Source organism: Pinus tabuliformis, chromosome 2_1 (assembly GCF_031772625.1).
Source record: "Pinus tabuliformis cultivar Carrire ecotype Pingquan chromosome 2_1, CPIR1, whole genome shotgun sequence".
Lineage (NCBI taxonomy): Eukaryota > Viridiplantae > Streptophyta > Pinopsida > Pinales > Pinaceae > Pinus > Pinus tabuliformis.
The window spans coordinates 521,100,012-521,127,735 of NC_142299.1; the positions used below are offsets into that span (position 1 = coordinate 521,100,012).

Here is a 27,724-nt window from a genome sequence, read left to right on the forward strand (position 1 = left end):
CTCTTTTTGGTCAAAAATAATTTTCTTTACACCAATGCTTGGATCTGGAATTAATAGTTGATTTGCCAAGTTGATGTTGATATAATTTTTATCATTGCTTGGGCTGATAGCGACATTAACTTCTCTTCTTTGGATACTTCCTTTTAATGTAATTACTCCGTGATCTGTAACTGAAAGACCATTATAGGAAAACCTTTCTTCCTTTGTCATTTTAGAATTGAGCTCCATCATTTTTTTTTCAATGATTGATCCCATTTGTTTTGTCAAGGTGACTTAAGGTATTATGTAATCTAAATATATAAAATTTCTTTTAATTTGATAGATTGTGAACACTTAGCTATCAATTGGAAAATTCTCCAAATTCACCTTTTTATGCTTTATAAGAATATATATCTTCCCTTTAATCCACTAAGGAATAAAATTTAATACTACCCTTTTCTTATATTCACTTATATATATTTGAATGTTTCTCTTTATACTTATATAAAGAGATATGCTTTCACGTAACCTTCTTAATTTTTTTTTGTAACTTTATATTCTCTCATTTTTTTTTTGACTTGAACTTTTCTTTAAAATACCCCTTTATAATATAAAACTTCTCTTTATATATCTTTATTTATATATTTTTTTTTCTTTTTTCTTTTTGAAAAGTTACAACCCTAGTGAAACGCGACTATTGATCTCTTTGGGGTATAATATAAAATATATGTCCACTTATGTTCCTTTGACTCGGTTAATTTTCTCCACGTAAAAGTAAAACTTACCATTCACATATAGAGTTTTTGTATTCCTTTTGTTTTTCTTTTACCTTGAAAATACCATGGGCAATTACCATGGGTTGCTAAAACCACGGGCTTGTAAACCACTTAATGAAGAATCAAGATAATATTATATACTCTTCCTTCTCTTATGTATAGTTTTAAAGATATTTGGAAAGATTCTCTCTTAACTTTATCATGCACTTTTTATCAATAATGTAGAACCTTTTTATATATATGAATTTTCTCCTTCAAATTTTACACTAGACTATATATCTATATATATATATTTTTAATCTTTATATGTACTTTTTTTTCTTTGACTATCTTATTTTTTTCTTTATTTTCTTTTTGTTTAGTGGCCAAAGACCTCTGACGAATTAGTGATGGAGAAACTCCCAAAAGTGTAGCGAAACGCTTCAATCTCGACGACAACAATGTTGACGAAACCTGGATGGCCAAGGACCTGGATCGGAGAGCGTGACTCTGTACAGCGGTGGAGCGACCAGAGGATTGAATTGCTCCAATACTAATTAACGACCAAAAGTCGTATACGCAACAGAAATATTAAAATACTTCGTAGACAAAGACATCCATGATAGGACAATAATTGTAAATTGTATATTGTATAAAGAATTGATATAGGATGAGTACAAATGAGAATGAGGGTCCTGTATATATAGCCAAGTAAGTTCCCTTTCACTAACGGTTATGTCCTTATGGACATACCTTTTCATTAATTGCTAATTAATTAATCATTAATATTTAATGCAGAAGTGTCCTCAGACACATAATTTTATTAATAAGAAAATAAATTACATCTGGAATTTTGCAAGAGTTTACACCCGAACAACAAAACACTCTTGCAATGAACTATTTATAAGCTCAATGTCCTAACTACCTCTAATTATGGATCACTTATAAAATAACATCTGTCCATTTACAATAAAAGCTATTTAAACAACTTACTAACAATTCTCCTAAATTAGAGCCTAAGATATGGCACATTTGTAGAGTCGTATCTTTTTACAACAATATTCTAATTCTAAATGTAATAATTAAATATTCTAGATTAATAATTATTAATTTAAAATATTAAATTAATAATTATTTTAGTCTAACAGTTATGGCAAGCCAAATAGTTAGACTCTAACTGACTTTCTATTTCTATTTCTATTTCTAGTTAGACCAAATAAGCAGTATTTGGTTAGACTCTAACTTTATAACCTGTGATAATATTTTATTTTTGGATCATCTAACATTCCCCCCATGATCCAAAGATACATTACAACAGATACCAAGTTCATCCCTGAACTTAGTAAATTTTATTTTGCCAAGAGGTTTCGTGAAAATGTCGGAGATCTGATCTTCTGAAGGACAATAAATTGGCTTGAGGACATCCTTGGCAATGAGAGATCTGATATGATGATACTTGGTGTCCACATGCTTTGTCTTTGAATGAAAAACTGGGTTCTTGGCAAGCTTAATGGCTGACTGGCTGTCAATGAATAATGACGTAGCTTCTGCCTGAGAAATGCCCAAGTCCTGCAAAATTTTGTGCAACCAAACAATTTCACATGCTGCTTCCCATGCTGAAATGTACTCTGCTTCTGCTGAAGAAGTGGCCACTGTAGCTTGTTTCTTACAACTCCAAGACACTGCTGCTGACCCCATGCTCATTAAATAACCTGATGTTGATGCTCGATCATCAATACTTCTAGCAAAGTCGGCATCTGAAAATCCACCAAGTACAAAGTTTTTAGTCTTTTTGTAAAGAAGACCAAAATCTTTTGTTCCTTGGATATATCGAAGAACTCTTTTGGCTGCATTCCAATGGTTATCTTGTGGTTCCTGCATAAAACATGAAAGAATACTGACTGCATAAGATAGATCAGGGCGAGTGTTTGTCAAATAAATCAAGCTGCCAATCAACTGTCTATAAGTAGTGCTGTCCACCATTTCCCCCCTTCAAACTTTGAAAGTTTCAAGTTTTGCTCCATGGGGGTAAGAACGGGCTTGCAATCCTGCATTCCGAATTGCTGGAGAACCTATGCTGCATACTTATTCTGAGAAATGAAAATATGATGTGGACGTTGGAAGACTTCAACTCCAAGATAGTAGTGAAGTAATCCCAAATCTGTCATCTTAAAACCTGCATGTAACTCTGTTTTCACCTATGCAATATGATCATCATCATTTCCAGTAATGATCAAATCATCTACGTACATAACAAGAATCACCAGATATTTACCTTGTTTTCGCACATACAAAGTATCATCAGATTCATTTCGTTGAAAACCAACTTTCCTAAGGTATTCATCCATTTTTGCATACCAAGCTTCGGGACCTTGTTTTAACCCATATAAAGCCTTGATCAATTTGCAGACTTTATGTTCCTGCCCTTCAATTTCAAAACCTGGTGGTTGTGTCATATATACTTCTTCTTGTAAATCCCCGTTGAGAAAAGCACTTTTTACATCCATTTGATGAACTTTCCATCCTTTCTGAGCGGCCAATGCAAGTGTTAATCAGATGGTGCTCCATTTAGCTGTAGGAGCAAAAGTTTCCTCATAATCAATGCCTTCATGCTGCGCAAAACGTTTAGCCACAAGTCTTGCTTTATACTTTTCAAGTTCTCCATTATGATTGTACTTAACTCTGTAAACTCATTTACATCCTATGGGTTTAACATTTTGAGGACAATCAACAAGTTTCCATGTGTTGTTACCAATTACTGCTATGATATTCTTCAATCATAGCATGTTTCCATTCTTTATGTTTTACGGCTTCATTGTATGTGGAAGGTTCAGTAAAATCATTTGCTATCAAGGCAAAATTTCCTTCGCTTCTGTGTGACTTCCTTGTTCCTGTTTTATTCTGCTCATCAGGCCTTACATCTTTCAAAAGTTGAACTGCCCATTTTGGTATTTGATGCTCACTTGTTTGAGATTCTGAAAAGGCACCATCATTGTAAAGAGGATTAATGTAAACTGATGTTCGTCGATCAGTTGAAGATTCTGGAGGTGGAGAATCACTGTCAGAAGAACTGCTACTGCTTGGAGATGCAGATGAATTGCTAGAAGATCCAGATGGTGTTGTTGAAGTAGATGGACTGGATGACTCATCTTCAGATGAAAGAAAATCAAGTTCATACCAATTTGGTGAATTTGGTTGACTTTGCATATTTCCTTTTCTTTGACTACCTGTAGTTTCTAACTTTTGAAGAGGACTTTCTATTTCTTCAACACTCTTACTCTTTGTTTCATCAAAAATTACATCCTTGCTCACAATAAATTTTCCATTGGTCAAAAGACGGTACCCTTTCTTCTCATCAGAATATCCAATCATTGTGCATTTCAAACTTCTTGAGTCAAGCTTAGTTCTTTTTTCATCCGAAACTAAGGCATAACATATTGATCCAAAAACTCTAAGAAGAAGAAGAATGGTCATAATGATGATGTTCAAATGAGGTTGAGGTCACTTGTATTTATAGCCTTCCAAGGGTGTCCAATTTGCTTTAGGGCCGACTTGATCAAATATGCACATGTGGGCTTTAATTAAAAAATGCGCTTTCCCTTGTCCAAATTGAGCGCTTCAATAGTCAAAATTGGTCCTCTCGTAAAGAGGAATCTCATCCTATGGTTGGAATTTGTCACTGAGCTGCCAAATTAACACTGCCTCTCAGCTAGGACAAATTCCAACTACATCATGCAATCATCGCAAGAATCATATCATCAAATCATATCCAATGTCAAGTATCTAGACATCAAATGTCATCACTGCTAATCTCTTGATTGTCTTTGCTCATATGCTGAACATTCTTGAATCTAAAAGAAGAAGAATTTGACATCGGAGGGGAGCTTAAGCTACCACCCTTTATCACGTCGAAGAGCACATCTCTATTCGAAACAACATCAAGGACCACATCTCAACCTGAAACTACAAAGGGGAGCACATCTCAACCCAAAATCCAATGACAATGAGGAAGGTCCTATTGGACACTCTCACCCCATGTCAAGCAATAGGCGAGATACCACTTACCAAGCAAGGATCACAACCATCCCATGATGCAATCAAGATACCATTTGCTATATGAGGTAAGGATCACAACCATCCTATTGCCTGCTGATCTTGCTAATAATGACACTCAGTAGTCATGTGGTAGAACACCTACATCATAATCATAATCAACTTGGGTGAGATACCCCTCTTACCAAAGGTAAGGATCATACTCCCCCAAGCACTCTCTCAACCTTTTGGCTAGATGGCGAGCGATAATCCCAACAAGCCCAGTTTGTGGATATGATGCCAACTGGGGTATACTCTGCATAGACCAAGATAAGGGGAGATACTCGATTTGTCAAAATAGACAAGGATCACATAGACCCTATGGGTGATTGTTAAAATTGGCAACTAGGGCCAAACTCCATGTGGGTCATCTTATTTATGGTAGTTGATATTTTTCTTGGATCCCTCTCATCAAGAGGTGTAGGATTGATCTAAAGATCATCCGATTCCGATAAGTATTCATGGAGTTATGAATTTATTTGCGTTATAAGACAATTTGTCAAGGTCGACCAACAACCAAATAAACCCCACATGTGCTCAACATTTTAGTATAAATAGAGGTGGCCTTCAAGTCATTTCAACACACTTGGGATCTCTTCCTCTCTCTACTTGTCTTTGGGTTTTAGTAGGAGGAGAGATCCTAAGGAATAACGTTGCCCTGATCCGGAGGGTAGAAAGCTGGAACTGTTGGAAAAGCCGGAAACGCTGGAACTACCGGAAAAATCGAAAATGCAGGAAAAGCTGGAACTGCCAGAACTGCCAGAAAGCCGGAACTGCTAGAACTGTCAGAAAGCCGGAACTGTCGGAAAAGTCAGAATTGCTAGAAAAGACGGAATTGTCAGAAAAGCTGGAACTGTCAGAAAAGCCAAAAAAGTCGGAAAAGCTGGAACTATCAAAAAAGATAGAAAAGCCGGAACTGCCGAACTGCTGGAAAAGCCGGGAACAAGCGGAACTGCCGGAACTACCAGGAACTGCTGGAACTGCCAGAACTGTCGGGACCTGCGGAAACAATCGGAGCATTTGTTTCCGAAGGAGAGCAGCATGCAAGGGACATCTAACTAACAGTGGGACAGTTGTATGGTTCTTAGTAGCAAATACACCAAGCATGCAATGTTACAGCTAGCATGCAAGGGACAACTAGCATGCAACAACAAGCATGCTAAGGACAACAAGCATGCTAGCGACAACAAGCAAGCAAGGGACAAAAAGCAAGCAAGGTGCAACCAACACATAGGTCAGGATGGCAACATGGTGCAGCAATGGCACATAATGCAGTATAGTGATGGGTACAGTCATGATTAATGAAGCGTGATGAGATGCAGCATAGTGATGATGGGTGTAGCATGGTGCAGCGTGGTGAGGTGTAGCATGATGACGAAACGCAGCACAACGATAGGTGAAGGAGTCACCTTGGAGAATTAGTTGAAGCAACATGTCTTCAACTGATCTCATGTATCATCTTCTTAGAGATGATCTATGCTCTTATCTAGATAAGTCAAAGTGTTGACTTTTGTCGTAGCCGTACTATCTCTCTCTCTCTGCTGAACTATTGAAGAACATATCAGAAGAATTGATCAAGGGTTTCCCCACATCGGGGTTTGTACCTGGCTAGCGCCACATCTTGTGTCCTCTTGTCTTGGCTTGTCTTCTACGATTTATGTTTATGTTCTATTTGCAGTTTAGTTTAATGCTAATGTGATTGCAAATCTGGAAAAGGTATGGACCTAACTGTGAAAATTGAAATAAATTGCTCTAAGCATAGAACATACATAAAATTAACATGTTATCAGAGTTGAGGTGAAGACAATGCCCAAGCAAGAGTGAAAGAGCAATCACCAAATGCAGTTGGGAAAGGACAAAAGGGTTAGTGGATTCCTCATTTCTCTTCAAATTCACCAAGGGTGAAGTTAAGGCAGAGAATATTATCAGAATGGCGCAGCGGAATATGGCCCACCTAAAGATCACTTCATTGGAAGACCGGATCTCAGGGTGGAAGGAAAGGCAGATAACTAGTTCGACCATTATGCAAAGGAGTGTTCGACTGGCAAGGACACATCACTTGATGATGATAACAATCATTCCAGGGACATCTTCAACGATCAAAGGAATGACAGGTAATGCAGGTCATCAAGGAAATGGCCAACTCTTCATAGAAAACAAGGAACTCTAGGTATGAAGAATCAAATGTTGTTTCTGATAAGATAAAGAAGCGTTATCTTGTATTGGCCCTCTCCTTCATATTCTTTGGGAATCTGGCTTATAGATTGTAGTGCTTCAAGGCACTTCATCGGATAGATGGGTGCACTCTCTAATTTGGTAGAGATGGAAACAATCGTGGGATTATACTTGGAGCCGATGCCACCTATCCTGGAAAGGGTGTAGGGAATGTTAAATCTCAATTGAATAAGGGTAACTCGATTCATTTACAAAATCTCTTTTATGTACCTGATCGCAAGAAGAACATGGTGTCCATCTCAGAAATGGAAGTCAAAGGTTTCAAGGTGGCATTCATCGATGGAAAGACACGTGTTAAAAAATATAATTTTCAAAGATGTTTTTTCTCACGGGTTCAGGGTTGGCAATTTGTATCAAGTTGCAGGATGGTCCATTAGGGATCATGTCAATTGACATATTGCATCTATAACACCGAAGATCTACCTATGGGGCCCTACCTGATGTGAGTCAAATGTTGATAGGTATGTCTGAATTCAAGTAGAGCATGAAGGTACATGTCTGGGATGTATCGAAGGAAAATCTTATAAGGGAACCATTCATCTCATGCAACAGGTCCATAGGTTTCGAACAACCCGAGGAGTTTGAGATTCATGATCGGGAATCTCACGTATACAGGTGGAAGAAAGCCCTTTATGGCTTGAAGCAAATCACCCCGGGCATAGTATGAGAGGATTGATAGCTGTCTGATGAAGCTGAGATTCACTAGGAGTGAAACCAATCCAAACCATTACCCAAAGGTTGTGGATGATAGACCTCTCATACTGACACCTTATGAGGACGACCTATTTCTGACAGGTGCAAACCCTCTCATTTGCAGAAGTAAGAGGGAGTTGGATTCCGGATGTGGAATGATGAACTGCAAGCCTGTGACTACCTCGAGGATCTTAACTTTCAGAAGTTATATGGTAGTGATTTCGAACTAGATTTGGGAAATGCCTCTAAGTTTCATAAACTCATTCGCGTTGATGTTCTCGGTGAACTTCCGTCCGGACATATGTTTTGCAGCTAGCATGGTGAGCTCATATTTGGTTGAGCCTCACTGGATTGGTGCCAAGAATCTTCTGAGATATCTTCGGGGCACAATCTCTCATGGATTGAGATACACTGCCGGAAATATGAAACTGCATGATTATTCGAATGCTGACTGGGCAGGTAGTGTGGAGGATCACTAGAGCACTTCTCAGTGCTGGTTCTCTTTGGATTCTGCTTCGATATCATGGATGAGCAGGAAGCAGAAGTCGGTTGCTATAAGCATCGCCGAGACCGAATACATAGCTACGAGTATGATCTCATGTGAAGCTGCATGGTTGCAGAAGCTCTTAAGTGAGTTGTTTGTACACATGATGAATACCACTGTGATTCTTTGTGACAACCAGAGGGGGGATTCGATTATTGAAGAATCCTGTATTCAATGATTGCTCCAGCAAATAGACATCAGATACTGCCTTATTTGCGATATGCTAAGTTGATGAGCGAGGAGGCTCCATTGCATTGAGACAGATGTATAGGTCGCAGACATTTTGTCAATGCCCTAGGGAAAGGTCAAATCTATAACTTTCCCGAATGACTTGGAGTCGTTGAGGGAACTTCTTATAAGGGTCCTGCATGTTGCATGCATTGAGCTTTGGGAGCTCTGGGGGGCTTGGGGTACTTACTGGAGTAACATACGACCACAGGGCGACTCACCCTCCCCTGGTGTTGCACTATGAACAGGATGATTAGTTCTTCTATGGGCTGGGATGATTAGTTCTCCCGTGGCAACTGTGGAACAGGATGATTAGTTCTCCTGTGGGCCGGGATGATTAGTTCTCCCATGGCAACTGTGGAACAAGATGATTAGTTCTCCTATGGGCCAGGATGATTTGTTCTCTGTGGCGACTATGGAACAGGATGATTAGTTCTCCTGTGGGTCAGGATGACTTGTTCTCTGTGGCGACTGTGGAAGATGATGATTAGTTCTTCTGTGGGCCAGGATGATTAGTTCTCTGTGGCATCCACTGACAGGATGATTTGTTCTCTTGTGGACAGGGTGATTAGTTCTCCAGTCGAGGCATCCTACCCATGCAGTCTGGGACTCATGGGAAGTACCTCTCATCTGATCAATGAGCAGGGAAATGAGGATAGGGACCATAGTAGTACTATCGATGGACGCATCGCTGTATCTATCGTACTCCCTATGCTAGGATGACCTCCATTGATCTGGGATCAATGAAACTGATCTGGGATCAGTATGAGTGGTTTGAGACACTCTCTTGTGACATTGATCTGGGATCAGTATGAGTGGTTTGAGACACTCTCTTGTGATATTGATCTGGGATCAATAAAACTGACTTCGGGCCAGTAAGAGTGATGTGACACACTCTCTTCAGATGAAACATACTTCGGGTTAGTAGAGAATGGTATGAGACATTCTCGATCAGTGCTTCTTCTTCATGGTTCAGCAGAGCAGAGTAGAGCTCAGCAGATCAAAGCAGAGAAGAGCTTAGCAGATCAGAGTAGAGCAGAGCAGTGCAGAGCACTGATGGCAGAGATAGTACAATCGAACATATGGATCAACTGATGGAGTTCTCCCTAATTGAGAGGGAGTGTTAAAATTGGAAACTAGGGCCAAACTCCATGTGGGTCATCTTATTTATGGCAGTTGATATTTTTCTTGGATCCCTCTCATCGAGAGGTGTAGGATTGATCTAAAGATCATTTGATTCCGATAAGTATTCATGGAGTTATGAATTTATTTGCATTATAAGACAATTCGTCAAGGTTGGCCAGCAGCCAAATAAACCCCACATGTGCTCAACGTTTTAGTATAAATAGAGGTGGCCTTCATGTCATTTCAACACACTTGGGATCTCTTCCTCTCCCTACTTGTCTTTGGGTTTTAGTAGGAGGAGAGATCCTAAGGAATAACGTTGCCCTGATCTAGAGGGTAGAAAGCCGAAACTGCCGGAAAAGTCGGAAAAGCCGGAAAAACGGGAAATGCCGGAAAATTAGAAACTACCAGAACTGCCGGAAAGTCAGAACTGCCGGAAAAGCCGGAACTGCCAGAAAAGACGGAACTGTCGGAAAAGCTGAAACCGCTAGAAAATCCAGTAAAGCCGGAAAAGCCGGAAAAGCTAAAAAAGCCGGAAAAGCCAGAACTGCCGGGACTGCCGGAATTGCCGGGACTACCGAAACTGCCGGGAACTGTCGGAACTACCGGGAACAACTGGAACTGCTGAAACAACCGGAGCATCTGTCTCCGAAGGAGAGCAACATGCAAGGGACATCTAACTAACATTGGGACAGTTGTATGGTACTTAGTAGCAAATACACCAAGCATGCAATGTTACAACTAGCATGCAAGGGACAACTAGCATGCAACAATAAGCATGCTAAGGACAACAAGAATGCTAGGGACAACAAGCAAGCAAGGGACAAAAAGCAAGCAAGGGACAAAAAGCAAGCAAGGTGCAACCAACACATAGGTCAGGATGGCACCATGGTGCAGCAATGGCACATAATGCAGTACAGTGATGGGTACATTCATGATTAATGAAGCGTGATGAGATGCAGCATAGTGATGATGGGTGCAACATGGTGCAGCGCGGTGAGGTGCAACATGATGACAAAATGCAGCACAACGATAGGTGAAGGAGTCACCTTAGAGAATTAGTTGAAGCAGCATGTCTTCAACTGATCTCATGTATCATCTTCTTAGAGATGATCTATGCTCTTATCTAGATAAGTCAAAGTGTTGACTTCTGTTGTAAACATACTATCTCTCTCTCTCTCTCTCTTGAACTATTGAAGAACATATAAGAAGAATTGATCAAGGGTTTCCCCACATTGGGGTTTGTCCCTGGCTAGCGCCACATCTTGTGTCCTCTTGTCTTGGCTTGTCTTCTGCGATTTATGTTTATGTTCTATTTGCAGTTTACTTTAATGCTGATGTGATTGCTAATCTGGAAAAGATATGGAGCTAACTGTGAAAATTGAAATAAATTGCTCTAAGCATAGAACATACCTAAAATTAACAGTGACAGATATGGGAGCAACATCTACGACCCTATTGTCCAGAGATCCCTCAACCCCATAAGCCTTCCATCTCAATTCCTCACCTTGGGAGCTCAGACAGGGGGGAAGAGTTGGCTCAATGTTCTTGATTAGTGATACTCTCTGTAGATCAAAAACATATCATCGTGCTCATATCTGGCATCGACTTATTCGTCATGTCACAATAGCAACAATCTCCTATTCATGCAGGACATCAAATCCAAGCCTAAGCTTGTCTCGTACAACAACACTGACTGAAGATATCTTAGTCCCAGCTATATAAGAGATTCTCTACCAATCGGATCCCACTCATTATTATCGCAATGTATCCTTGTCATATCTAGAACCCTGCTCAAACAACTCTCCAAAGAGCTTCTTCAATGTGCCTCATAGCTAGTCATGCCAGCAACATCGAACTCAACCTCGACCGTGCTTAATGAATCAGAATTTTCATCAAAATATCATGGCAAATTTCATACTAAAACAACACCCAAAAGTGTTCATATCATCAATAATTATCCCAAAAAATATCAATACATCCATGCAATCACATATCATAGGTAGAATATCTCAGACTAAAAATTGATCGTCCCATGCAAATATCTTGAAGTGAGTTTAGTGGTAACCCAATGTGCATGAAGCGACTCAATCATGAATTGAATCATAATATATGGACGAGTGTTCACACGAAACATCAATGCTTCAATCAACTATCGGTTGCCAAGGCAGGTTCAACAATATCTCTGCATAATTTCTTAAAATTCTATTCCATCAGAGTGTCCAAGGATTTGCATTTCTATTTTCCAAAAACTCTTCAATAGCTTCACGATATAGATTTTCTTTTCCAAACTTCAGAAAGTAATTCATCATGCTATGATTCGTCATTTTGAACTTCAAAGGCCAACTCCCTCTTACTTTAATCATCAGAAGCTCATTGCCTGTCAAGAATATGCCATCAATATAAAACAAAAATCAAAGCCATACCTTGGACAAATTTTGAAGTAGAGGTTTGGATTCGAACATCTTGCTGGCTTCACCAGATAACTGTCAATGCGACCATACCAGGTTCGAGAAGCTTGCTTCATATAATGTTTTCTACAAACATAACACTTGACCAAACCAATATGCTCAGCCTCACACAAATCAATATTGTGCAATCAAATCAACTAAGTCAACTTATCAAGCCTTAGATGCTAAATCAAAGCTAATATCAAAGTCATAAATGTTTCTGCCAATGGCACTGTAAAAAACTCTTTGGACCAAGTGTCAAGAGGAGCTCTCATCCAAATACCAAGTTACAACAACCTTTTATTTACCAAGCACTATCCAATCAAACTTTATCAAGGCATCCTTATGATCATCATTTCTATCACTAATTATAAATGCATACACCAAGGACAAGTCATGTAAGTTTTTGCAATTCATAAAATCACTGCATACTGAATCACAACAATTTGTACTTCAACCAATGTGCCAAATCCAATGATACCAATATGGAATCACTATTGAATACCAATATTAGTCACTAAAAGTCACTATGCCCACATAGCACTATCGTCAAGGCAAATCATCAATTATAAAATCAAAACCCTAATTTGTTACAATAGTGGGTTTAATCAGTCCATAACCCAAAACATATCTATGAACTATTAAGCATCATGTCAAAGTTCTAAGGCATCATCAATTATCCAAGCCTATATTGCTCATGTATACTAAATTAAGTCAATAAGCCAAATCTTGTCAAACCCTTGCAATCGTTCTCAAACACTGTCATATACTAGCTTCAGTGATCAAATCAAAATAACATACTGATATGCATATTCCGGTCACCTGCAAATGCAAGTCTAGTCAACACGTTCACATTCTCTATAGTAAGTCAAACATTCAAACTTCCTTACTCATAGATTTTTCTGTTGTCTGTTCCATGTCAGTAGGACTGTCATACCCTTGGTGCATTCCTAATTTTATGCATAAAGCTTTAGTTTTTTTTGTGACTTACAGGTACAACTGCACCCATAGGCCTTTTTCCGTGTGATTGGGGCTTAAACTAACAGAAACCCTCTCTTTTTAGGCCATAACTCGCTACAGACTAACAACATCAGATGTTAGTTTATACATGTCCAAAAAAAATCTTACTTCAACGGTAAAGAGTGTTTTATACATTTAATGAAAATGATGATAGGTGAAGGGATCTTATAGAGAGTCTCTCCCTCTTAATGTGAAACCACTTCAGTCATCATTATTCAAAACATCAACTTGTCTATAATACCTTCATGCATCAGCAGAAATGTTAAGTTATGAAATCAAACTATATCAGGTTCTAAAACATATATCCATCATGGTCATAACATGTTAGCATCAACTACTTCATCACCGTATATGAACATGACATCAAACTTTCATCAAGGGTTAGTGTCAATCACTATTGAATACTAATATTAGTCACTAAAAGTCACTATGCCCACATAGCACTATCATCAAGGCAAATCATCAGTTATAAAATCAAAACCCTAATTTGTTATCATAGTGAGTTCAATCAGTCCATAACCCAAAACATATCTATATGAACTATCAAGCATCATGTCAAAGTTCTAAGGCATCATCAATTATCCAAGCCAATATTGCTCATGTATACTAAATTAAGTCAATTAGCCAAATCTTTTCAAACCCTTGCAATTGTTATCAAACACTGTCATATACTAGCTTCAATGATCAAATCAAAATAACATACTGATATGCATATTCTGGTCCCCTGCAAATACAAGTTTAGTCAACACATTCACATTCTCTATAGTAAGTCAAACATTCAAACTTCCCTACTCATAGATTTTTCTGTTGTCTGTTCCATGTCAGTAGGACTGTCATGCTCCTAGTGCATTCTTGATTTTATGCATAAAGCTTCAGTTTTTTTTTTGTGACTTACAGGTACAACTGCACCCATATGCCTTTTTCCGTGTGATTGGGGCTTAAAATAAGAGAAACCCTCTCTTTTCAGGCCATAACTCGCTGCAAACTAACAACATCATATATTAGTTTATTCATGTCCAAAAAAATTCTTACTTCAACGGTAAAGAGTGTTCTATACATTTAATGCAAATGATGATAGGTGAAGGGATCTTATGGAGAGTTTCTCCCTCTTAATGTGAAACCACTTCAATCATCATTATTCAAAACATCAACTTGTCTATAATACCTTCATGCATCAGCAGAAAAGTTAATTTATGAAATCAAACTATATCAGGTTCTAAAACATATATCCATCATGGTCATAACATGTTAGCATCAACTACTTCATCACCGTATATGAACATGACATCAAACTTTCATCAAGGGTTAGTGTCATATAATTAGGGCAACTGACAAGTGTATAATCGAACATCAAAGATCATGATCACTTCTGTTACATTGATTCAATCATTATGACAGGGCATCCAATTTTACCATATGTCATAATTTCTAACCATGGTCAATAAGAAGATCCTGAATATCAATCTTATTGCCACACTTCCATCATTAAGGTTACAATGCTTATCTCAAACAGTGTCAATAGTATCAAGCTACCATATATAAGAATCAATGTGCTAGCCTTCTTTATGAAATCCATAATGTTTAGAATGAAAGATGCTAGCCAAATATCAAGTATACCAATATATCAAGAATCAATGTTTCTAAGTAGCTTTACCATGATTTAATAGAATGTAAGATACTTGTCCAATACCAAGTGCACCATCTCATCATAGGCACCATAAATCAAACTTACTTTCATGTGCATGCATGAGCCATTTGTGAAGGTGGTATTCTCATCACACGTTAGGGCTTACCTTGCCATCCAATATTGCATTCGAAACAATATACTATACATACCTTATAACATTCAGATACATGTGCACCCTCTTATTTGACATTGGCAGTTGGAGCACTAACTTTTCTCTTCCTGCACCTCAGATGATCCTTAAGAAGTATCCACTTATTACATCTCATCAAGAGGTTAGAAGTATCCAAATAGTGAAATATACATGCAGGAAGTATAATCAATGATCAAATCAATAAATCTAAACAAAAGTAAAGACATAAAGAAGTAACATAATTTGAAAAAGTACTTATCTTCAATGAGAGGTGATCATCTCCCTCTTGAACTAGCCTTCAAGGGTCATGATTGTCCATTGACCATATAACATTGTTGCCTTCAATATATTCATCAACTTCATCAATAGCCAAGGTGTAATTGAGACTATGGTTACATCATATCTGTCACAAGTACTAGAACATCTTCACACTGATCATGCAAGGGTTTCTAGATTGCATATCTCAAGTCTTTGTCATAATCCATGGTTTCTTCCAAACCCTAACCTCATAGTATACATCAAACCCTAATAACCATATTGCCTAGGGTTTCCTTCTAACCATAGTATTATTTTAAGTCTCCTCCATCTTCTCTTGCTTCCATGAAAGGTGTCTTCATAGGGGTGATCGTCAATGGCTTTTCTTCAATCCAACTCTGATACCATGTTAATTTTTGTAGGCCTATGATGTTCTTTGCTTTAGATAATTGCATTTCTTCAATTACATATTAAATTCACCCCCATCATCATATCATTATTCAGATTTACTACATTATTCAACAACATATGTAATTGTATAGAAAGAACATCATCATCATCATTGCAACAGAACATAAAGGAACAATAGAAGAAAAACATTCACACATAGAGACACCAGGAATGGTCGAAGACTAGGGAAAAACCAACTACGGGGAAAACCCTTTTATTTCTTTTCTAATTAGATTGTCATTGAATGATTAAGCAAAAGAGAGTACAATGATCCATATCTTCAACCATAATCCTATCCAACAAAACAACTAAAAAACACCCATGAGATGAACCCAACAATGCTAACAATCAAAACCCTGATTCAGAATCCTACAATCAACTGTCACTGTCTGCGGTCAACGGGCGAAATTTGCAGTCAATTGTAAAACTCAAACCCTAGGTCCCAACCACATGCAAAGAGTGATGTGCGTGCAGCTGAAATCCTCCAATTGCACGCATGAGCCTGCGTCCCTGTAGTTATAGCCGAAAATTGCTTGTGACAAGCCTGCAGTCAGAAACCAAAACCCTAGCACACGTGAGAGCTTTGGACCATGCAAGCCAACTTTCCACGAATCATCTCAAACCTATGCAAGCCAAACCAAGGAAAGAAAAAGAATGATCATAATGATGATGTCCAAATGAGGTTGAGGTCACTTGTATTTATACTAAGTAGCCTTCCAAGGGTGTCCAATTTGCTTTAGGGCCGACCTGATCAAATATGCACATGTGGGATTTAATTCAAAAGCACTCTTTCTCTTGTCCAAATTGAGCACTTCAATAGTTGGAATTTGTCACTGAGCTGCCAAATTAACAGAGTCAACTCAAGCTACTTAACTGTTTGATGGGGTAGTGATGAAGACCTAATGCTGAACCGTGGAGTATGGTATCGAGGAGAAGTTTTGCAAGTTGGCTATACAAATTTCCTTATTGATGTAGACTATGGCTATGGAGACAATCCATTGGCTTAAGAATCACACACTCCATAGTTGGTTTTAAGTAGCTATGCATTGCATGGTAACCCTGATAACTATTTGCTTTTGTTTGCGGTGTAAGGATCTAGTTGTTATTGTGATTAATGGGCCGATGGCCTTCAGTATTTTGTCATGTTTTACTTTGCTTGATGACACAATTAGCATTGGTTTAAAAGTGTTTTTGATTTAGAATTCTCATGGACAACACATGCTTATTCCCTTGTAATTATCATTTTTGGGAATATCTGGACATTTTTGTTTTGAGAAATATATCTTATAGTCTCTTTGACTAAGCTGCTGTGCTATGAGGGGCATATCTATGCCATCAAAGTCACCCAGTACTTGCACTTCACCTCATTTGCACCCGCTTAGAGAATTTTGAACCCAGGGCTCTGTGTTAGGACAAGTCTGATCACCTTGCTGCTTGCCACCTTGCCACCATACCACACTCCCATTGGCAAGAATATTTGGACTTTGGCATGATATTTGACTGAAATCCAAGTATATGATATACTTTGACACCATGATAATTATGATGATTGCTATTTGTAATTACTTTACAATGTTTTCGTTTGATATCAAATGGAATTGCAAATGCTAGCTGTGATTATTAAGGGAATGGTTGGGGATATTTTTGACATTCAATTATTTATTGATGGATTGTGTCTTGAACTTTCAATTCTTTGAAATTTCAGACCTTGCCTCAGCCAATGACTATTCCTTTGTCATCTTCAAGTTCTTCGACAAGTGTTGCAGTGTCTTCAGTAATTCCATTCATGCAAAGAATTGCACAACATAATGCTACACAAAGGGTAAAGCTAACTCTGATGATGGCACTTTTTTGGAAGTTTTTATATAAGGTAGTTAGGGAATGGTTTGCGTCTTATAACAGAGCTAAATTTTTGTTTTGGTTTTTGTCAGGATCAACTTGTCAACCTAATTAAGTCTCTGAGCCAGGCCAAAACTTCTTCAGGTTTTAGAATTGTAGTTTGATTTTTGTGAGGACTTACTGATGCTGTGCATGTTCTATCAGCCTTGGAACTTATGTTCTGTGTTCTTCAGAAACTTATATCTTGATTCTGGTTTTGTGACAGTTCATCAGCTGCGTATTCTGGGTTCTAAATCCTTCACTGACGCCGGCGTTGAAATTTCAATGGTCTGTGGTACCTCTTGTTACTTATATTTAGACAAAATATTCATTATTGTGTTGACTTTATTTTTTGTAAGTGGACTGTATGGTTGAAGTATTTTTAATGTATTTTTTGGTTTGTATTCAGCATTTTCCCTTGCGATAGGATCTCTTAGTGCCTGATTTCAGAGAATTTACGCAGTCTAGATGGAGAAACAAATTATTTCATATATTTTTGTCAGGATATAGCTATCGAATATCCTAATAAATAGTTACAATTGTTGACAATAACAAGAACTTTCAAGATTTATGCAGCGAAACAGTGTGTTTTGGTTCACCATTTTTTCAAGAAGCTGCTTGTTCTTATCATTTTCAAGTAGTGAAATATTATCCATGCCTGAAATTTGTTAAATTGGCAACTAGGGCCAAACTCCATGTGGGTCAGCTTATTTATGGCAGCTGATATTTTTATTGGATCCCTCTCGTTGAGAGGTGTAGGATTGATCCAAAGATCATCCAATTCCGATAAGTATTTATGGAGATATGAATTTATTTTGTTTATGTAATTATTATCAAGCCGACCAGCACTTATGTAGGCTTTAGAAGCCCAACCGACGTGTCTATTCATCATCCTCGTTTTAGTATAAATTGGTGAGGATTTGAAGTCATTTTGAGTATGTATCCTTGAGGTGATCTCCTCTCCACGTCTGGGTTTTTGGAAGGAGAGAACCAAAAGATACGCTAGCCTAAAGATGATACCCTAACTCACACTCAGTTGATGCCCTAGTTTGCACGCAGATGATGCCCTAGACTATACGCTGTAATGGAAACACCAAGCCACAGTAAGGGAAGGATTTCATACGATGTAATACGCATGGACACCTTGCACGCTGTCATAAAGACACTATCCAACGCAGTCATGAAAAGACATATAAGCAGATCAGGGAAGGCATGTAAAACACAGCAATATTGAATGCAGATATATACTTCAGGGACGCAGTCTTATTGAACGCATGGCAGCAACGTAATCTAACGCAGTCACATTGAACACAGGGACGCTGTCATATTATATACGTTGCTGTAATGTAAACGTTGGACAGTATATACGCTGGGCATTATGTGAATGCACTGGAAGTATATACGTTGGATATATACGCTGGGCACTCATAGATATAAATACGCTGGAACAGCAGACAGTCAAGATCATGTTGAACACAAGACCGTCACATATATATGAAACCGCAGCACATACTTGAAGGCGCAGTCAATACACGTAAACACAGTCTATATATGAAACCGCTGCAAATACATGAAGTCGCAGTAATGGTAATGAGAAGGTCTGGAAAGGAGACCTGTAGCTAAAGGAGACCTGTCCATGAGAGGAGCAGATCCGCACCATGTATAGATACACAGTGAATGACGAGGGTTTCAAGCTATGCCAAGTGCTGTTGTAATAATGACAGTAATAGTTACATTCTCAGCATTTTAATGCAGTTCATGAGAAGCTGTGATGATCAGTGACAAAGTCATGAACCAGTTCTTGTGAAATCATGATCTCGATCACCTCTGGGGTAATTTGAAGGGACTGTCATGGTGCAGCAATGATGATAACATCAGTACTGAAGATCTTAGTGATGAAGTACAACACAGGGTTGCATGATGATGGAAGATGTCGCATCTTGGACAACATAATGTATGTGCAGTATGATGTAGATTATGGGCAACATGATGTAGATCATGGACAGCATGATGTATGGGCAACATGATGAAGATCATGGGTAGTACAGTGATGTATGAAAGCATGAGCAGCATGATGATCATGGGCAGCATGATGGTGCTACACAGTAAGGTGCAGCAAATGGACGAGATGCAGCACGATGATAGGTGAAGGAGTCACCTTGAGAATCAGTTGAAGCAGAATGTCTTCAACTGATCTCATCATGATACGAAATGATCTATGCTAGATCTAGATAAGTCAAAGTATTGACTTCTGTTGTAAATGTACTCTCTCTCTCTCATTCTCTGCTGAACTTTGAAGATAAAAGAAGATTTGATCAAAGGGTTTCCCCACACATTGTGGGGTTTGTCCCTGGCTCGCGCCATATCTTGTGTCCTCTTGCCTTGGCTTGTCTTCTGCGTTTTATATTTATGTTCTATCTGCAGTTTATCATAATGCTGATGTGATTGCTAACTGTGAAAATTTAAATAAATTGCTCTAGCATAGAACATACCAAAACTTAACATGGTATCAGAGCTGAGGTGAAGACAATGCCCAAGCAAGAGTGAAAGAGCAATCACCGAAGACAGTTGGGACAAGACAGAAGGATCAATGGGGTGAAGCCAAAGCAGAGAATGTTATTAGAATGGCGCAGCGGAAGATTCTGATGGTCCATCTTAAGATCACTTCATTGGGAAGTTCGGATCTAAGGGTGGAAGAAAAGGCGGATGCCTTGTTGAAATAAGTTCGGCCCTTAAGCGAAGGAGTGTCCAAATGACAGAGATGTAGGTCATCAAAGACACGGCCAACTCTTCAAGGAAGCAAGGAACCCCAGGTAAGAAAAATCAAATATTGTTTTTGATAAAGAAGTGTTATCTTGTATTGGCCCTCTCCTTCAGATTCTTTGGGAATCTGGCATATTGATTGTAGTGCTTCAAGGCACTTCATCGGATAGAAGGGTGCACTCTCTAATTTGGTAGAGATAGAAACAATCGTGGGATTACACTTGGAACTGATGCCACCTATCCTGAAAAGGGAATGGAAGTCAAAGGTTTTATGGTGGCATTCGTCAATGGAAAGGTACGTGTTTTAAAATTGAATTTTCAAAGATGTTTTTGAGTTCAGGGTTGTATCAAGTTGTAGGAAGTCCACTAGGGACCATGATCATTGACTCAGCTCTAGAGGTCTGTGAGTCAAATGGTGACTAGGATGCCTGAATTCAAAAAGAAGCATGAAGTTACATGTCTGAAATGTACCAAAGGAAAATATTATAAGGGGACCATTCCCCTCATGCAGCAGGTTCACAGGTTTGGAACAACCCGAGGAGTTTGAGAATCATGATCAAGGAATCTCATGTATATAGGTGGAAGAAGTCCCTCTATGGCTTGAAGAAAAACACCTCGGGCATAGTATGAGAGGATTGATAGCTATCTAATGCAGTTGAGATTCACTAGGAGTGAAAGCTATCCAAACCATTACTCGAAGGTTGTGGATGATAAACCTCTCATACTGGCACCTATGTCTGACAGGTGTGGACCCTCTCATTTATAGGAGACAGAGGGAGTTGGATTATGAATGTGGGAAGATAAGATGCAAGCTTGTGACTGCCTCGAGGATCTTAACTTTCAGAAGTTATATGGTAATGATGTCGGACCAGATTTGGGAAATGCCTCTGAGTTTCATAAACTCATTCGCGTTGATGTTCTTGGAGAACCTCCGTCCGGACATCTATGTTGCAGTTAGCATAGTGAGCTCATATTTGGTTGAGCCTCACTAGATTGGTGCCAAGAATCTTCTAAGATATCTTCAGGGCACAATCTCTCATGGATTGAGATACACTGCCGAAAATATGAAACCACATGATTATTCGAATGATGAGTGGGCAGGAAGTATGGAGGATCACTAGAGCACTTCTCAGTGCTGTATGGAATCTGCCTTGATATCCTGGATGAGCAGGAAGCAGAAGTCGATGACTCTGAGCACCACCAAGGCAGAATATATTGCTGATAGTATGGCCTTCTGTGAGGCAGTCTGGTTGCTGAAGCTCTTCAGTGAGCTGTTTGTACACATGATGAATACCACTGTGAATCTCTGTGACAACCAGAGATGGGATTCGATTATTGAGGAATCCCGTATTTGACAATTGCTCCAGCAGACAGACATCAGATACTGCCCTATCTGGGATATGGAAAGTCGATGAGCAAGGAGGCTCCATCGCACTGAGATGATATACAGGTTGCTAAAGCCCCAGGGGAAAGATCAAATTTGTGATTTTCCTGAACGACTTGGAGTCGTCGAGAGACCTTTGTAAAAGGGTCCTGCATGCTGCATACATTGAGCTCTAGGAGCTTTGGGGGGCTTGCAGTTCTATTGGAGCAACATACGACCACAGGGTGACTCACCCTCCCCTGGTGGTGCGCACTGAAACAAGATGATTCGCTCTCTTGTGGGACAAGATGATTCGCTCTCTTGTGGGACAAGATGATTCGCTCTCTTGTGTAGCAGGATTGATGTGTTCTCCTGTGAGGCCTGGATTGATGTGTTCTCCATGGCGATTGTAGCAGGATTGATGTGTTCTCCTGTGAGGCCTGGATTGATGTGTTCTCCATGGCGATTGTAGAAGGATTGATGTGTTCTCCTGTGAGGCCTGGATTGATGTGTTCTCCATGGCGATTGTAGCAGGATTGATGTGTTCTCCTATGAGGACAGGATTGATTAAGTTCTCCTGTCGAGGCTTCCTACCCATGCAGTCTCGGACTCATGGGAAGTACCTCTCATCTGATCAATGAGCAGGGAAATGAAGTTAGGGACCATAGTAATACCGATGGATGCATCGTTGTATCTACTGTACTCCCTACGCTAGGATGTCCTCCATTGATCTGGGATCAATGATACTGGTCTGGGACCAGTGGTAGGAGTTGTACATACTATGACGCTGACTTCGGGTCGGCAAAGACTGGTCTGGGACCAGTGGTACATACTCCGAGACTGACTTCGTGTCAGTGCAGTACTGGTCTGGGACCAGTGAGAGTGGTACATACTATGACGCTGACTTCGGGTCGGTTGAGACTGGTCTGGGACCAGTGGTACACTCTCTGAGACTGCGATACTGGTCTGGGACCAGTGGTAGGAGTGGTACTTACTATGAAGCTGACTTCGGGTCAGTTGAGACTGGTTTGGGACTAGTGGTATGCACTCTGAGACTGACTTCAGGTCAGTGGAGAATGATATGACTCATTCTCGATCAATTCTTCTTCTTCATAGTTCAGCGGAGATGAGCAGAGCAGAGCAGAGCCAACAGAGCAGAGCTAGCAGAGATGAGCTGAGCAGAGCCAGCAGAGCAGAGCCAGCAGAGCAGAGCTAGCAGAGCTGAGCTGAGCAGAGCAGAGCAAAGCCAGCAGAGCTGAGCAGAGTAGAGCAGAGCCAGCAGATAGTACAGTTGGACATATGGATCACCAGATGGAGTTCTCCCTAGTTGAGAGGGAGTGTTAAATTGGCAACTAGGGCCAAACTCCATGTGGGTCAGCTTATTTATGGCAGCTGATATTTTTATTGGATCCCTCTCGTTGAGAGGTGTAGGATTGATCCAAAGATCATCCAATTCCGATAAGTATTTATGGAGATATGAATTTATTTTGTTTATGTAATTATTATCAAGCCGACCAGCACTTATGTAGGCTTTAGAAGCCCAACCGACGTGTCTATTCATCATCCTCGTTTTAGTATAAATTGGTGAGGATTTGAAGTCATTTTGAGTATGTATCCTTGAGGTGATCTCCTATCCACGTCTGGGTTTTTGGAAGGAGAGAACCAAAAGATACGCTAGCCTAAAGATGATACCCTAACTCACACTCAGTTGATGCCCTAGTTTGCACGCAGATGATGCCCTAGACTATACGCTGTAATGGAAACACCAAGCCACAATAAGGGAAGGATTTCATACGATGTAATACGCATGGACACCTTGCACGCTGTCATAAAGACACTATCCAACGCAGTCATGAAAAGACATATAAGCAGATCAGGGAAGGCATGTAAAACACAACAATATTGAATGCAGATATATACTTCAGGGACGCAGTCTTATTGAACGCACGGCAGCAACGTAATCTAACGCAGTCACATTGAACACAGGGACGCTGTCATATTATATACGTTGCTGTAATGTAAACGTTGGACAGTATATACGCTGGGCATTATGTGAATGCACTGGAAGTATATACGTTGGATATATACGCTGGGCACTCATAGATATAAATACGCTGGAACAACAGACAATCAAGATTATGTTGAACACAAGACCGTCACATATATATGAAACCGCAGCACATACTTGAAGGCGCAGTCAATACACGTAAACACAGTCTATATATGAAACCGCTGCAAATACATGAAGTCGCAGTAATGGTAATGAGAAGGTCTGGAAAGGAGACCTGTAGCTAAAGGAGACCTGTCCATGAGAGGAGCAGATCCGCACCATGTATAGATACACAGTGAATGACGAGGGTTTCAAGCTATGCCAAGTGCTGTTGTAATAATGACAGTAATAGTTACATTCTCAACATTTTAATGCAGTTCATGAGAAGCTGTGATGATCAGTGACAAAGTCATGAACCAGTTCTTGTGAAATCATGATCTCGATCACCTCTGGGGTAATTTGAAGGGACTGTCATGGTGCAGCAATGATGATAACAGCAGTACTGAAGATCTTAGTGATGAAGTACAACACAGGGTTGCATGATGATGGAAGATGTCGCATCTTGGACAACATAATGTATGTGCAGTATGATGTAGATTATGGGCAACATGATGTAGATCATGGACAGCATGATGTATGGGCAACATGATGAAGATCATGGGTAGTACAGTGATGTATGAAAGCATGAGCAGCATGATGATCATGGGCAGCATGATGGTGCTACACAGTAAGGTGCAGCAAATGGACGAGATGCAACACGATGATAGGTGAAGGAGTCACCTTGAGAATCAGTTGAAGCAGAATGTCTTCAACTGATCTCATCATGATACGAAATGATCTATGCTAGATCTAGATAAGTCAAAGTATTGACTTCTGTTGTAAATGTACTCTCTCTCTCTCATTCTCTGCTGAACTTTGAAGATAAAAGAATATTTGATCAAAGGGTTTCCCCACACATTGTGGGGTTTGTCCCTGGCTCGCGCCATATCTTGTGTCCTCTTGCCTTGGCTTGTCTTCTGCGTTTTATATTTATGTTCTATCTGCAGTTTATCATAATGCTGATGTGATTGTTAACTGTGAAAATTTAAATAAATTGCTCTAGCATAGAACATACCAAAACTTAACAAAATTGAACATATACTTTGGATTGTAAGATCACACAATACTATATATATATATATATATCTATATATATATATATATACATATATAATTTTTTGGTTGAAATAAAATCTACCTGTGTTGGAATCTAGCACAAGTCATGTGGGATAGGGCGTTGATGGCAATTCTTGCTATATTTCCTACCAAAATTAAAACTTGTCAAGGCTCAAGCTGGGTACTGGGTAGAAAGTTTTGTCAACTAAGGACGACTTTAAAGCTAAGTTGCAGGAAACGTGGCCCTAGGGGTCATTTCCTCTCGGGAAACGAAACGAAACGCGTTTCCGGGTACCGTACGGCCTGGAAACGCGTTTCCGGCCGTACGGCCACGTTTCCCGAAACCAGGTCTCCATACCCAGAGGCCTGCACGATGGGCTATTAGCTCAGCGGTAGAGCGCGCCCCTGATAATCGCGTCGTTTGAATCGTTCAATTGTTACAAATAAGCCTAGGATTTTCTATCGATGCGTCTAACATCTCGTCCCAATATAGCGCCAATCCAACAATTAATTTATCTCCTATAAACTATTTTTTTTTTTTTTATCGCTAGTTCTTCGAAAAATTCGAGAGTTCTCTCGAATATCATATGTTCCAAGCAATCCATAGAGCAGTCAAAGTTCCCCATCCAGGAGCTACTTTACCATATTCTGAATTAAGCGGTTTTAAGGTCGTTCCTACAAGGGTTTCTTTTGGCGTGGTTTTACTGCCCACCGCACACAACATCACATAACACCATAACTTCATATCCCCTTCTTATACCCCTTAGTCTTTTTATTTGCTTTTATATTCGATTTCCCACGGGCCTAACATGACGATAGAGCCATAAAAGAGATGGAAGGACTCACGAACATATTTCAGCAGGCATGTATATAGTACACGATATAGCATATCGGGGATCGTTCAACAAGTTGATCTGTTCCAGTGCTTATGGATCAAGAACAGGATCAGATGGATCAAAAACTGCTAATTCGTACAGAGTCATTGAACCAGCCCAACCAGCAACTAGAGCTGTATGCATTATATGTACAGAAATTAACCGTCCAGGAAACGGAAACGTGGCCGTACGGCCGGAAACGCGTTTCCAGGCCGTACAGCCTGCGTTTCCCAATTGAATTGTGTTTTTTTTTAATTTTTTGTTTTTTTCAAATTTGTTTTTTAATTTTCTAGATGTGTGTCTAAAGTTATAAAAGTGAATTTTTGCCCTAGTGTTGACATGCAGTTCATGGTAATGTTAAATTCTTAAAGTAAAAGTGATATTCTCCTTTATTTTTCATTTTCATCATTTTACTTAAATTTTTAACATTACCATGAAATGACTCAGGATGTTTGAGAGTGGTTTCGCCCTCATTGGATTTCATATGGAGAAAGTAGAATTTTAGATCTCACTCAAAATCCAGCAGACTTATTTGTTTTTCAGGATTTCAGGATTGAGGGGGTTGCAATGTTTCCATTGGATTTTATCATGTACTAGGGTATGGAACTTCTATTTAATCAAGAGAACCAAGCCCTCTATGCAGGGGAAACTCCCAATAATCAAAATCATGTAGGGTACTAGGGTATGAAACGTGTATTTAATCAAGAGCACTAAGGTCGTTTGACTATGTAGGAGGAGACTCCCAATACAACAGTGGTCCTTCTAAAGAATGGGATGTGGATGCAGAAAATCCTGATTTGGATCTCTCTCTTGCAGCCTTATAGTCTTTATTGTACTTGCAGCCTCATATATTAATGTAAATAAAGGCTGATTTTGAGATTTGGATGTCTAATAAAGGTTGCTTTTGGATATTCCGATATTTTTATTTTCATTATGTGATCATTCATGAGTAAATGTGATGTAAATTAAATCTTAATGTTTAAGTGTAATAAATTATAATGTATCATTTATGCTTTATGATTGCACACACACACACACACACACATATATATATATTTAAATATTTTCTATATATATATATATATATATATATATTCGCGTTTCCCCGTTTCCAAAATTTGGGGAGGTCGCGTTTCGTATCGCTTCCCGTTTCGGAAACTCGTACCCGTTTCCCCGTTTCGTGCAACTTAGCTTTAAAGTTAAAGCTACATGTCAAAGATTTGAGTAGTATGTTAAACTTGTGAAAGACAGCTGAAGAAATGAGTTACCCCACTTTGAATTTTGTGTTGACCATTCTTTCTAAGGTACCTATTTGAATGGTAAAGTAACAAGTTGACTTGCGTGCTGGCGTTTATATATAATCACAGTGGAAATTTTACCACTTATGGTAAGTTTTTACCAATTATTACAAGTGTTATCTCCTGATCTGTGCCCAGCATAAGGTATCATCCATTGACAGAGATCAATATGAGCCATGTAGGAGGGTTTCCAGCATCCAGAACCTTCAAATTTGCATGGTGTCAAGCTTATTCATGAGGATGGCTATTTCTAGACATTTATATTTTTAAAATGTCTATTTTAAGATGTTACTATTTCTCTCTGTTACTGGATCTGCCCACCCTGGGCAATGGATCCGCGGATCCCTGCATTGGGTATGGATTCAGATATGGATCAACCTAAGATCTTCCCATGATCCGCTTCAAACTTCAAGGTGGTCTAAAAACAGAAAAATTGGCCACAATAATGACAAAATCATTGCTCGTCACTTGTGGAACTCTTGCATTTCGCGGTTGCTTTTGAAAATGACTGCTAGTATAAATAATCAGAACAGTATGCATGCCAGTGGTAACAATTGGATGGAAAAGAGCTTATTACCTTTCAAGGGTTTGCTGGAAAGGATGGATGGGGCCTTTCACATGGTTGGATGCTGTAGGGATATTTAAAATAGTGAACTTAGACAATTTTGGTTGTGTATTGTTATAACTATGCCAGGATTT

General features: G+C 39.3%; 1 protein-coding gene across 5 annotated transcripts in view; it reads left to right on the plus strand.

The window, feature by feature from the left end:
- LOC149201239 (uncharacterized) overlaps positions 1-27,724 on the plus strand; it is a 120,138-nt gene that overhangs the window by 14,159 nt on the left and 78,255 nt on the right. For all 5 annotated transcript variants that reach the window (XM_089402900.1, XM_089402901.1, XM_089402904.1 and 2 more), the window contains exons 6-8: positions 17,349-17,465; positions 17,575-17,626; positions 17,748-17,809. In XM_089402900.1, the coding sequence (XP_089259026.1) occupies positions 17,349-17,465; positions 17,575-17,626; positions 17,748-17,809 (231 nt within the window). The remainder of the gene's footprint in view (positions 1-17,348; positions 17,466-17,574; positions 17,627-17,747; positions 17,810-27,724) is intronic.